We start from the raw sequence: 10,311 nt of genomic DNA on the forward strand, positions 1-10,311 counted from the left end.
AGAAGAGGCTTCGAGCCATCGGGACAAGGGCCAGCCTGCCCGTCCCAGACGCCGATAGAGGCCCTTAGCCTTTGCCCTGTGGCCTAGGGGAAGCCTGCCAGGCAGCCAGCGGGCCAGCACGGCCACTGCCCGGCGAGCTGGGGGCGGGGCGAGGGCGGGGCCGCCCAGCGCCCCCTCCCACCTTCCTTTGGAGGGGCTGCCGGGGGCGGGGCCTCGGCGACTCATTCATTGGCGGAAGCCGCGGCTGGAGGCCGGGAACCAGGAGCCAGGGGCCCGGAAATCGGGGGCCGGGTGACGACGCGCCCCTGGGGCCGGAAGCCGGCGTCCGGGCCGGGGATCGGGGTTTAGGACCGGGTGACAGCGCTCCCCGGACTGGATGACGTCGTTCCCCGGGGCCGGGCGCACTCACCGCGGCCGCCTCCGCCTGGCTGTTCTGCCCCCGCCCCGGCGCCGGGCCTCGACCCACGGACCCGCTTCCGCCCGCCGCCGCTCCAGCTGCCTCGTCTCTATTGATGGAGGCCGCCAGGCCGACGCCACGAGCCCCGAGGCATCGATGGCTGCGGGGACTCGAGCGCTCGGCGGCCTGCGTCAGCTGTTCCTGCGCCTGCGTTCTCGGGCTCGCCCGGAGGAGCGCCCCTGGCGGCCGGGAGGAGCAGCGGCGATGCGCCGGGCCAAACGCGTGGCCGCCAGTTCGAGACCCGGCTCTGGCGCTCGCCGTTTTCGAGCCCTGAGCAAGTGGCTTCCGAAGCCCCGAGTTCTTCGTCGTGGGAGTAAGACCAGCGCCTTTCTCAAAAGGCTGTCGGCGGTTTAAGGGAGATAAATGGGCAAAGGCGACGGTGGATATTCAGCGGGGCCTCCTGGACAAATAGCCAGAGGTCATCTCCGGCTGTGTACACAAGGCATGGAGCCAAGGTCCTGCCAGGAAGTGCAGGGTCGAGGTCGGAGGTCCAGGGCGAGGCCGAGCTCATGGGGAGGCTAGTGGGGGGACCGGGTCCTGGGCGGGGGCTTGGGGAGGACGGATGTGGACTTCCTGGACCAGGCTCCTGGGAGGCACTGGACAGTGGACTCCGACCCGGGATTCGGCCACCCTGCCCTTGGTTCCCCCAGTCCCGTCACTGCCGCCGCCACCATGCTGCTTCCCAGGACTGCACTTCTCTTGACTCTGCTCCTGGCCGCTGGCTCCCTGGGTCAGAGGGCTCGGAGACCCCCTCGGCCCCTGTCCCCCATCAGTGCCATCCAGCCCAAGGCCAACTTCGATGCTCAGCAGGTTGAGTTGGGAGGAGGTAGGGGTGGCAGGAGCTTGCCCAGCCTCATAGGGGTCAGACCTGGGTCCCCCATCCCCTCACGCCCTTGTGTGGCCTGTCCCCAGTTTGCAGGGACGTGGCTCCTTGTGGCCGTGGCCTCCTCGTGTCGCTTTCTGCAGGAGCAGGGCCACCGGGCTGAGGCCACCACAATGCAGGTGGCTCCCCAGGGCACAGCCATGGCCATCGACACCTTCCGAAAGCTGTGAGTCCCCAGTCCCACCTGGGCTCCCAGCTCCCACCCCAGCCCCTGACCCTACTCCTGCTGCAGCCTGGACTGCTGTTCCGCGAGGTGGCCGAGCCGGCTGTGCCTCCCGCCCCACACCCCTAGGGATGGCATCTGCTGGCAGGTGAGGCAGCTCTACGGAAGCACGCAGGTCCCGGGCCGCTTCCTGCTGCAAGGTGAGGCAAGGGCAGTGGGAGGGGACAGGGCTGGGCTGGGGGCCGACGCCCCGGCCCGGCTCTGCCCAGCTCTGCCTGCCTCTGTCCAGCCCGAGGCGCCAGGGGGGCGGTGGATGTGGTCGTTGGGGACACGGACTACCAGAGCTTCGCCATCCTGTACCTGGAGCGGGCACGGCGGCTGTCGGTGAAGCTGTACGGTGCGTTCGGGCGGGCCCCTGGGCTCCGTGCACACTTGGCCTGTCTAGGGGGGACCGGGGGAGCCCAGGTGCACACACAGACCCTCCTGACCCTCTCCTGCTAAGCGGATCCAGGGAGGCGCCCCTGCAGATAGGGACAGAGCCCGCAGGAACAGGGATGGGCGGGGGCCAGGCGGTGGCCGGGTATGTCACAGACATGCAGACCCCATCCCCAGAGCACCCTGCCCCCCACCCGTGGGTGCCCCCCAGGAGCCCTGTGTGTCCTATAGCCCGCTCACTCCCCGTGGGCGACGCGGCCCTCAACACCTTTGAGCAGCGAGTCCAGGGGGCCAACCTAACCGAGGACCACATTTGGTTTTTCCCCAAATACGGTAAGTGGTCCCCGTGGCTGAGGTGGCCTGCCCCCCCTCCCCGTGTGCCCACCCCGCCGCCCTGACCCCTGCCTGGGCCCCCAGGTTTCTGTGACACCGCAGACCAGTTCCACATCCTGGACGGTGAGTGGCAGCATGGCTGGGCACCGCGCCGGGGGCGGGCGGAGTGTCCCTCCCTGGCTCAGTGTCGTCTCTGTGCTGCAGAAGCGAGGAGGTGAGGCCAGCGGCACCCCACAGAGAAGCGTGAAGACCCCTCCGTGAGCCCAGCACCCCACTGGGCCAGGGCCACCCCACTGGGTCTCCCACCACCCCAAATCTGCCCCCACCAGGACTTCGGGGCATTGCCCCAGTAAACACGGTCCTTCTCAGCCTGACTCCTGCCTGTGCTCGCTGGCCCTGGCCTGGGGCCTCTGCCTGCGGTCATCGCATGGGCACGTGGGGCTGCACCCCGGTGGGCCGGAAGGGGCCCTCCCCAGGGCGGCGGGCTGGGGAGCGCTGGGCCCTGCTCTCCTGGGCCTCGGTTCCCCCTCCTTGGTCGAGCCCCTTCCGCACGGTCACAGCTGTCTTTCCCCACCCCTGACACAGACAGGCCGCCAGCTTAGAGGGACACGGAACCCACCCCCAGGCCTCCCTGGCCTCCTGCTGACCTCTGAGTTCCCTCCTGGGAGCCAGGAGCCCAGAGTCCCAGGGGCTCTTGGCCTAGGCAGGACAGGCCACTGGGGAGGAGCAGGGAGACCCCATCCTGGTTCCTGGACGTGGCGTCCAGGTCTGGGGTGAGCTGGCATCTGTCTTAGGAGGGCGGGAGGTTGGGCTGCCCTTGTGGCCAGGCCAGGGGCTGGCAGGTCCAGACAGGACTCGGGACTGGCCTGGGAGCAGGACTGACCTGGGGCCGAGTTCCCTCCTGGCATCATCCTGCGTCAGGGAGACCATGTGGGCAGGCAGGCGGGGGACACAGAGGCGGAGGTGGGTCTGTACCCAAAGCGGGGGCAAGCAGGCCAGCCTACTTCCTGTGCCAGGATTGGGGGGAGCACGAGGGCTCTGGGCATGCAGGGGGGAACCCCTGACACAGACCGGTCAGCCCCCAGGAGCCCACACCCAGGGTCTGGGCAGCGCCACCAGCTGGAGAGACCTGGAAGCAAAATATCCTCTGTAGGGAACTTTCCAGAACATGGGGCTTCAGAACCTGGGGAGAGGGAGGGGCTGAAACATAACGGTGACCTGTGCCCCCAGTGGCTGCCTGGTGGGGCCCCTCTGTGGGTGGGGGCCCCCTGCGGCCCCCCCAGGTTGAACCACATACCCCCCCATGCAGCGAGGTGCCGGCCACCCTGCCTGTCCCTCACCAAGGGTCCCCAACAGTAGAGAGAATGCTGGGAGAGGAGAACCAGGGTTGCAACCAAGTGACCCCAGAAGAATGACGCCAAGGTCACTCTAGAACCAGCTAGCGCCTCTCTCCCTCCAGGTCAGGGGTCCCGGGGAGGGCAGGGACAGCTGCCCACAAGCTGGAGGAGGAAGTTACGCCCACTGTGGGGACAAGGTCTGGGCTCGGTGCCGCCCTAGCTGATGACAGCACTCACCCCCACCCCCACCCCGTTAAACAGCTGAGGGCCTTCTCGCGTGTGGGAGGGCATCACAATGTCAGCAGCCCCGGAGACCGGAGAGGGGCTGCGCCCCACACGCACTCACCAGCGCCCTGACCGGTCTGTGGGCTCCCTGCTCCCCATGGGAGGCCAGCGCGCCCTGCACTCCCCTGTCAGCCCCTCCCCCACCCCAGCTGTGCTGGGTGAGAGCCAGTCCCGTGCCAACGAGCCTGTGCTGTCCACCCTGGGCCACACAGGTCCAACGCGCCCATGCATACTGCCCGGTCCCCCCCAACCTGTCCTCCGCTGTCCCCTGGGACCCAGGACGAGGGCGCCGCCTTCAGGACTTGGGGACAGGTCCGAGGGCAGATGGCAGCCCTTCAGTTGGGGCCAGGCTGGGGTTAGAGGGTCAGGAACTGCAAGGTACGGGTTTGACCAGGGCTGGCCCTGAAGCCAGCCCTGTGGCCGCCCAGTTGGAAACTTGATGTCGTCCTGATTTAAGTCTTCCTGAAGGGCACCGGTGGGGGTGCAGCGGGCCCCGCCCCTGGGAGCTCAGCATCCAGGGCTGGCCACCAGTTGGCCACCAGTGATGCTGGGGGGGCCACCTGGATGTGGGACCCCTCAGCCCTGGGCTTCCTCCCCCTCAGCAGCATCCTCCCTGGCTTCGGGGTGGGGGACCAGGCCTCGCAGGTGAGCTGGAGGCCGCAGAGCAGGCCCCACCAGTGCCTGGTCCTTCCCAGCGCCCACCTGCCCACTTCCCCCACTGGCCCGGCCCAGACCAGGACGACTGCGGTGGCCAGTTGCCAAGAGGGGCTCCTCGTCTCCAGTGGTTGGGGACCATGCCCGACCCCTCGGGCAGATAGCTAGGGCTGGGGGGAGGTGGGCACAGCAAGGGCCTGGCCCCCAGGACTGCAGGGAGAAGGGAAAGGAGACCCCTGCCACCCCCTCGTCCCAGAGGCCCTCAGGACAGAGCCGGGGGCCACACGACACCTGCGTCACAGAGCGGCGGTGCCCCAGCGAGCCCTGTGCCCCCCACGCAGTGAAGACCTCTACCTCAGGGTGCAGGGGTGAGCACCCCCCAGGGCTTCTGGGGAAAGAAGGAGGGTTGAGTGTCCGGAGGTCCTCCTGAGTCACCGCAGGGCTGAGGCCTCGCAGCAGCCCCACCCACTCCGACCCCACAGCAGGTCCTTGGGGCCCGTGCGAGCCGCGGCCAGTCTACCCCCTTCACTGGGCCGGGGCGCGCACGGTGACAGCCGCCCAGCGCTTGGTCTTCCCCGGAGTTTAATGAGCTGCGATCGCATTTTCAGACATGCGGTGAACACTTGTGGCTGCGAGTGAGCCATTTTTTCGCAAATTTATTTATTTGCTTACTAGTCAACGCCGGGCCGGGGGCCCGTGCAGCCTGGCCCCTCACCCTGCCGCCGGGCCACTGTGTGCCCGGCCTGTGCTGGCCGGGAGGCCGCGTGGAGGGGCCAGCTGTCCTGCTCTGACACACTGCTGGCTGCCACCCCCAAATCTCCAGAGCACCCTGTGAGCAAGGCAGCCCCGGGGCGGAGGCAACCTGGCTAGGCTGAGTGCACAGAGGCGGCCGGTTTCAGGAGCTTGGCTCCTGCCGGCGAGAGGGCAGAGGGCGGCTGGGACCGCGCCAGCTTCTGTGGGAGCTGGTGGCTCCTTCGGGAAGTTCAGGGGGAAGAGGTGGGCTATTTGCAACCGCCCTTGCCGCGGGCCCGAGTGTGCTGGCCAGTGGGCACACGGACTGAAGGAGTGGGGACCCCGTGCCGCGGGCTCAGCCCTCCAGACCCCTGACGCCCCCTGCTCCAGGGCCCGCGGATGACCCACAGGTGCTGGCTGCAGCCCAGCTGTCACTGGGGACCCTCCCGGCAGGGGTCACGCACTCCTGTGAGGAGAGCGAGGCTGGGGACAGCTGAGTGGCCCACCTGGGGCTCCAGCTTAGCACAGGCTGCCAGGCCCAGGGCGGGTAAGGGGGGTGCAGGACAGGGGACCTCGGCGGGGGGAGGGGGCCCGGGTCAGGGATGCATCCCTCTCGGCCATGATGGCGTCCAGCACCCACATGCTCAGCTGCTGTGGGCAGGGAGGGTATTTCCCTCCGGTCCCTTCCTCCTGGGGTGGCCAGAGGTGGGGAGGGGGCCGCACCTGCCCCTGCTGGCCTCCTGCCCCCAGGACCGGACGTGAGCGCCCCACATCCACTAGGCCAGGTTTCCCTGCCCCACTCCCCCTCTGGCTCAGGTCCCTGCCGATTGCCTCCCCCTCGGCATGCTGCCCCTCCGGGCTGCAGGTCCCTGGCCCTGTCCTGGCCTCGCACGCGTGGAACAGCGTGGGTGCTGGCAGCCCGGGCTCTGCACCGTGTTCCTGCAGCCGGAACGCCCCGGCCTTGACCCCTCAGACTGAGAAAGTTCCCTGCCTGGGGCGTTCTGTCCTCCACCTGGCAGCCAGGACAGGCCTGGGGCGCTTGGAACGGGGCCGAGGAGATGCAGTGTGGAAGTTCCCAGGAATCAGAGAGCAAGGCCCAAGGGCCCAGTGGGCACCCCACCCTCCGCTTCCTGCCCGTCACCCTCCAGGGCTGGGACCCAGGTGCCCCCGCCTTTGCTGGTCCACATCTGTGGAGGGTTCCCCACCTGCCCAGCCCACCGCAAGCCCTCTGCTCCCACCTCTCCTGCGGCCAGTCCCAGGAGCAGGGCGGGGTGGGCACGCCCCCAGGGAGGGGCGCCTGTGGGGGATGGGCTGGGGCCACAAATAGGTGCGTCCGCATCGGTAGCCCGATGGCCACTTTGTCCCTCGGTGCTGCAGGAATGGAGCCGCCGTGCACCCTGTGGGTGGCACTCGCCCTGCTGGGGGCTGTGAAGGGCCAGACCCTGAACACCCCTCCGACCGTCACCCCGGCCCTGCAGAGTTTTCAGGAGGACCAGGTCTGGGGGCTGGGAGGGAGAGGGCGGCAGACAGCCCTGTGCTGACCGGGGGCCCCGGCCCTGCTCCCAGCCTCCCCCGTCATGGAGACCCCCGGCCTCCACCAGGAAAGCACCCTAGACAGACCCTGGGTCGGCACGCCCTTCTGTAACCCGCCAGTCCCTGTGAGGCGGGACCGCCTCAGACCCTCTGCACAGACAGGGAAACTGAGGCTCGGAGAGGCCAGCTGCTAGCCAGCGTCGCCGGGGCAGGCCAGGAGCCCACGCTTGGCGGACTCCTGCAGCCACCCCGGGCTCTGCCCCCGCCCGGCCCTGCAGTTCCAGGGAGAGTGGTTTGTCCTCGGCCTGGCGGGCAGCTCCTACAGGAAAGTGGACAGGTCCCTCCTGAGCCCTTTCATCGCGACGTTCGAGCCGAAGGGGAGCAGCCGCCTCAAGGCGTCCTACGCCATGATGCGGTGAGTGTGAGCCCGCGCCTGCGCCCGGGGCCAGCGGCTCTGTGGCTCAGGTCCACCCTGGGGTCCTCCCCTAATGCCGAGGCCAGCACAGACTGCCGGCGACCGGCCCCAGGTCTGGGGGCGTACACAAAAATGTGGGGTGCTGGCTGGAGCACAGGCCAGGAAGAGCCCACGGGCTGGTGGGTCTCAGGTCAGGCTGGGCCCAGGAGCCCCCAGCGTTGTGACCTGGGCCCCTTCCCCGCCCCAGCTCCGCCCGCCCGCGGCATTGCTCGCCGCTAGGATGAGACGGTGCCTCAGCCAGAAAGGAGGCTTTGGGGCCAGCCTGGCACTGACACGTGTGCTCCTTCACAACCAGTCACTGTGTCCCGGGTGACATGCTCTGGTCGGCCTGCCTGGATAAAGTGGCTGCCCCCTAGCTAGGGAGAAGGCGGAGCCTCCGGTGTCAGCCCCCTTTGGGGGACACTGCTGCCAGGAAGGCTTCTTTACCCAGCAGCCGCGGGGGAAGAGAAAGGCCGAGACCTCCGGTCATGGCTCCTTGGTTGCAAGTAACACAGAGCAGGAAGCTCAAGCAAGGCAGATGTGCCACATGGACCCGGGGGGGCACGGTCCAGCCTCCGAGGGGCTACACCCCGCCCCCAGAGAAACTGGGACCCCTAGGGCATCGGCTCTGGGTGGCGGTGGATGACGGGGAGCAGAAAACCAGTGCAGACACCCCTGGAGCCCTCGGGCAGCCTCGGCCCTCCCTGCCAGCGGGCCGGACCGCACCTGCCGCTTCTTGAAGCAGGCGGGCCCCTGCAGCAGCCCACGCTGGACGGGCCCCTGGGGACTGAGCCGGCAGGGAAGGCTGTGAGGCCCAGCACAGGGCAATGGCCGCAGCCGCCCTCCTACCTCCCCGATGTGGCCCCATCCCGGGCTACGGCTGGGGCTGGGAGAGCCCCGGAGGGGCCTTGCCGCTTCCTCCCCACTGCACACCCGTGCGCCCCTCCGTCCCACTCCGGGCTGAGCGGGGGCAGAGCTCACACCTCCCTGCTCCGAGGGGACACGGGCCGGCCTGAAGGGGCACGGGGTGGACACAGTGACCCGGGAGAGGGCAGCCGAGCCCCCTCCCCAGCCCACGGAGCATGAGCCTCCCATCACAGCACAACGGTTGGACCCCCCTTGGGGGCCCACCTTGGGGCCGAGCGGCCAGCAGCCAGTGGCGTCCAGAACCCGCCTCCTCTGCCCACTCCCCCAGGCATCAGCGCTGTGTCACCTGGTCTTACATGCTCACTCCCATGACCCAGCCTGGGAAGTTTTCAGTGGACGGCAGTGGCGGTGAGTCGGTGGGATGTGGGGAGAGGGGCTGGGGTGCTGGCGTGAGGGCCCCTGACCTGGGGCCGTGCCCCCCCGCCCCCCCTGCAGTGCCCGGGGCCGAGCTGCAGGTGCAGGATACCAACTACAGCACGTTCGCCCTGGTGCTCTTCCGGGGGCAGTCAGGAGGCTGGCTGGACCTCCGGGTCAACCTGCTGTGTGAGCCCCTCGCCCCCTGGTAGCCCAGGGATGGGGAGGCCGGGCGGTGCTCCTGGCCGGGGGCAGGGGGTATGCTGGGCAGGGGACGCCCAGTACCCAGCGCTGAGGGCCATGCTGTGTTCCTGGGCCCCAGGCAGAGCGTGGGAGATTCAGGCCCAGGTGCTGGACCGATTCGTCTGCCTGGTCAGAGCCAAGGGCCTGTCCAAGGACAACGTGGTCTTCCCAGACTTGACAGGTAGCCGCTTGGGGCGGGCTGGGCCTGGCCGGAGGTGGGCCACTTGTCGCTGGGCCTCAAAAACCCCCTGGGAGCCCATGGGTAGGCACGGCCCACGTGCAGGGTCCATGCGTGGGGCCCGGCAGCCACGGGGTTCAGCATGGGCACAAACTACGGGGCTCATGGCTCCTTGGTCTCTGCCTCCGCCCGGGTCCCCCTCCTGGGCCACCTCCTCCCTTAGAAGGGCTTCCCACCGTGCCCCTGCATTTCCTGCCTCTGGTCCTCTATGTGTGCATGCCACTTGCACACCTATGCACGCACGTGTGCACAGGCAGAAATACACACTCGTGCACACATACTGTGTGCTCTGCCCCCAAGCGCATGCAACTCACATTCACCTGCACACACACTGCTCTCGGCCACGGGGGTACACTGAGTCTGGGGGTCCCTGCGGGCTTCCCGAGGACCCCGGCTGGGGGCAGGGCAGCCTCTGGCATCCTGGGGGCGTGTCCCGCAGTGCCTCGCCTCCTGCACCAGCCCCCTTCCCCGTCTGGTCCCTTCGCCTGTCCCCCTGTGACAGCCAGGAAGCTGCTTCGGTCTACCTTGCTGCCCCACGCCCCCGGCACCTGCGTGTCTCCCTCCTCACCTGAGGCTCTGTCTCCCCCTCAGGCTGGTCACCCAGCCAAGGTATCTGTTGAAGGATGAAGTGCCCCCCGCCCCCACTCCAGGCCCTGCCTCACAGCGTGAACAGCCATGACCTCGATGGCCAAGAGCAGCACAGGACACGCGCCCTCTCAGGACCCACATGGTCTCCCTCTGGCCCAAATTCCAGGCAGGTGCACACAGAGCCACGCCGGATGGGGGCATCAGTCACAGGGCAGAGGGCACAGGGAGGGGTGGGGGTGGTAGCTGCCCACCTGGGGGGTGGGGGGGCAACTTGTCCCACCGGCTGCTGCAGCCTTCTGTCCCCTTCCTTGCCCCCTGTAGTAATAATTTCCTTATTACATCATGTTCTCCCTTTATTAGCTTGTCGATGTGGGTTTTTTCCCTTAACTCTCTCGTTCATGCGTACGTACACAGCTCGGTGGCATCCGGCACAGTCACACTGTGCGTGGCCGTCACCGCCGTCACCTCCAGGACTTTCTCATCTTCCCAAACGGGAACTCTGTCTCCGTTAAACTCTCACCCCAGCCCTCCCCCAGCCCCGGCCCCACCGCCTACTTCCTGTCTCTGTGGATCTGACCCCTCTGGGGACCTCCCGTGAGTGGGGTCCCACGGGACATGTCCTTCTGTGACTGGCTCGTTTCACTGAGCACTGTGTCCTCGAGGTCCATCCAAGCCGTGGCCAGTGTCGAGACTTC

The 10,311-nt window shown here is 68.2% G+C and overlaps 2 protein-coding genes across 7 annotated transcripts; both read left to right on the forward strand.

The window, feature by feature from the left end:
- The first annotated feature begins 1,098 nt into the window (after window positions 1–1,098).
- Window positions 1,099–2,639, forward strand: C8G (complement C8 gamma chain). The gene is made up of 7 exons (XM_039858904.1): window positions 1,099–1,267; window positions 1,370–1,506; window positions 1,633–1,703; window positions 1,793–1,900; window positions 2,170–2,271; window positions 2,356–2,394; window positions 2,476–2,639. Exons 1-7 carry the CDS (start codon window positions 1,130–1,132, stop codon window positions 2,487–2,489), a joined length of 609 nt encoding a protein of 202 aa, XP_039714838.1. The 5' UTR covers window positions 1,099–1,129; the 3' UTR covers window positions 2,490–2,639.
- Window positions 2,640–3,153: 514 nt separating this feature from the next.
- Window positions 3,154–9,839, forward strand: LCN12 (lipocalin 12). Of its 6 annotated transcripts, none has more exons than XM_039858884.1 (5): window positions 3,154–4,915; window positions 6,657–6,775; window positions 7,091–7,227; window positions 8,462–8,736; window positions 8,870–9,839. In XM_039858884.1, the coding sequence occupies exons 2-5, from the start codon at window positions 6,659–6,661 to the stop codon at window positions 9,598–9,600; spliced, it is 1,260 nt and encodes a 419-aa protein (XP_039714818.1). In that variant the 5' UTR covers window positions 3,154–4,915; window positions 6,657–6,658; the 3' UTR covers window positions 9,601–9,839. The 6 variants fall into 6 exon arrangements, with proteins under 6 accessions (XP_039714818.1, XP_039714821.1, XP_039714819.1 ...); XM_039858887.1 differs by lacking the exon at window positions 3,154–4,915 and having other exon boundaries at window positions 6,607–6,775; window positions 8,870–8,971; window positions 9,620–9,839; XM_039858885.1 differs by lacking the exon at window positions 3,154–4,915 and having other exon boundaries at window positions 6,607–6,775; window positions 8,462–8,541; window positions 8,629–8,736.
- Window positions 9,840–10,311: the final 472 nt, after the last annotated feature.

Source organism: Pteropus medius, unplaced genomic scaffold (assembly GCF_902729225.1).
Source record: "Pteropus medius unplaced genomic scaffold, Ma_sr-lr_union100, whole genome shotgun sequence".
In the NCBI taxonomy this organism is placed as follows: Eukaryota; Metazoa; Chordata; class Mammalia; order Chiroptera; family Pteropodidae; genus Pteropus; species Pteropus medius.